This window comes from Gekko japonicus, unplaced genomic scaffold (assembly GCF_001447785.1).
Source record: "Gekko japonicus isolate JY-2015 unplaced genomic scaffold, Gekko_japonicus_V1.1 scaffold6250, whole genome shotgun sequence".
Lineage (NCBI taxonomy): Eukaryota > Metazoa > Chordata > Lepidosauria > Squamata > Gekkonidae > Gekko > Gekko japonicus.
In genome coordinates, this window is record NW_015169357.1 from 2,085 (window position 1) to 3,599 (window position 1,515).

At 44.8% G+C, this 1,515-nt stretch overlaps 1 protein-coding gene across 1 annotated transcript in view; it reads left to right on the forward strand.

Moving 5' to 3' along the window:
• Positions 1-315: 315 nt before the first annotated feature.
• Positions 316-1,515, forward strand: part of WDR92 (WD repeat domain 92) — a gene marked incomplete at its 5' end in the record, with an annotated part of 22,363 nt that continues 21,163 nt past the window's right edge. Inside the window, one exon of the mRNA XM_015416647.1 lies at positions 316-416. Coding sequence (XP_015272133.1) covers positions 316-416 — 101 coding nt within the window. The remainder of the gene's footprint in view (positions 417-1,515) is intronic.

Here is a 1,515-nt window from a genome sequence, read left to right on the forward strand (position 1 = left end):
AAACTTCCTAACTGTAAGAGTGGTTGGGCAGTGGAACAGTCTGCCTCGGGAGGGGGCGGATGCTCCTTCGCTGGATGTTTTCAAGCGGAGACTGGATGACCATCTTTCAGGTATGTTGTAGGTATGTAGGGCTATCTTTCAGTATACTCCTGCAGAGTGCAGGGGGTTGGACTAAATGACCTGCAAGGTCCCTTCCAACTCTAACATTCTATGATTCTAATCTGAAACCTGCCAGTGTTGACTAGAGCGGGGCTATAGATGTATCATTATCTAATTCTAGTCTTTCTTTAAAAAACTTGTTCTTTCTCTTTCAAGATCGAAAAATCAAAGCCTATTAAATGTGGAACGTTTGGCGCTTCCTCTTTGCAACAGAGATATCTAGCTACAGGAGACTTTGGTGGAAACTTAAATATATGGTGAGAATACTAGATTTGTTCACTAATATTGTGTGGGGGGGGGTTATATATTTGTGTGAGAGTGTGTATGTGCACCTGGAGGTCATGGTGACCTCTGGTGGCTTCTTTTTTTTAATGTAATATCTTTTATTAGGACCCACCAAACTGACAGAAAACCGAGCTCAACAGAACACCAGGCTGCATGTTACAAAATTTTATAGCTAGAGGGGTGGGAAGCAGATTTTTCCAGGTCATGATGTTACAACAGCCTGGTCTTACAAGCAGTCCTCCTTCTAAGCTGTGGACTCTTGTGAGCAGAAATTCCGCTTTGTGAGCTCCTGGCATGAAAGTGGTGAATGAGCGATTGGGCTGCTGCATCAATGAGTTCGCTCTGGGGCCCTCCTTCCTGAGCGGAGACAAAAACGTGTGAGCCGGAGGCTAAAAAACTGTGAGCTAGCTCACACTCACTCAGCTTAGAGGGAACCCTGCTTACAAGCATCTTCTGTGACATACATATATAGGCACAAAATTTAATTTTGTTGCAGGTGTTAGGTTATTGCACATTCTCTGGGGGGAGGCGTTTTGTCTGCACATTGAAAATGCAGAAACCAGCAGAAGTCCAACCACGTTCCTCTCAAATGCCAATGAGACAACGTTGTTCTCTTGCAGGCTGAGAGCAAAATGGCAGCATGTGGTAGTCTTATATAAACAATCTTTTAAGTTACACTTCAGGTGATGCACAGAGTCTAAAGTCAATGGAAGCCAAATTGGCCCGTTTCCCCAGGTTTGCCGAAACAATTCCATTGCAATCCTCCCTTGGAGGAGCAGGGAGGAAGTACAGGAAGTGGCACTCTTTGATTTTTACTGATGTAAAAATAGGAGACAGCAGGTAAAAATGATGTAAAAACGGATGTAAAAATAGGAGACTTCTTCACCCAAAGAGTGATGAACACTTGGAATTCACTGCCACAGGAAGTGGTGGCGGCTACAAGCATGGACGCCTTCAAAAGGGAATTAGATAAGCATATGGAGCAGAGGTCCATCAGTGGCTGTTAGCCACAAGGGATAGATAGGGACTCTGGGGCAAGTGATGCTCTGTCATCTTGGTGCTTGGGGGGGG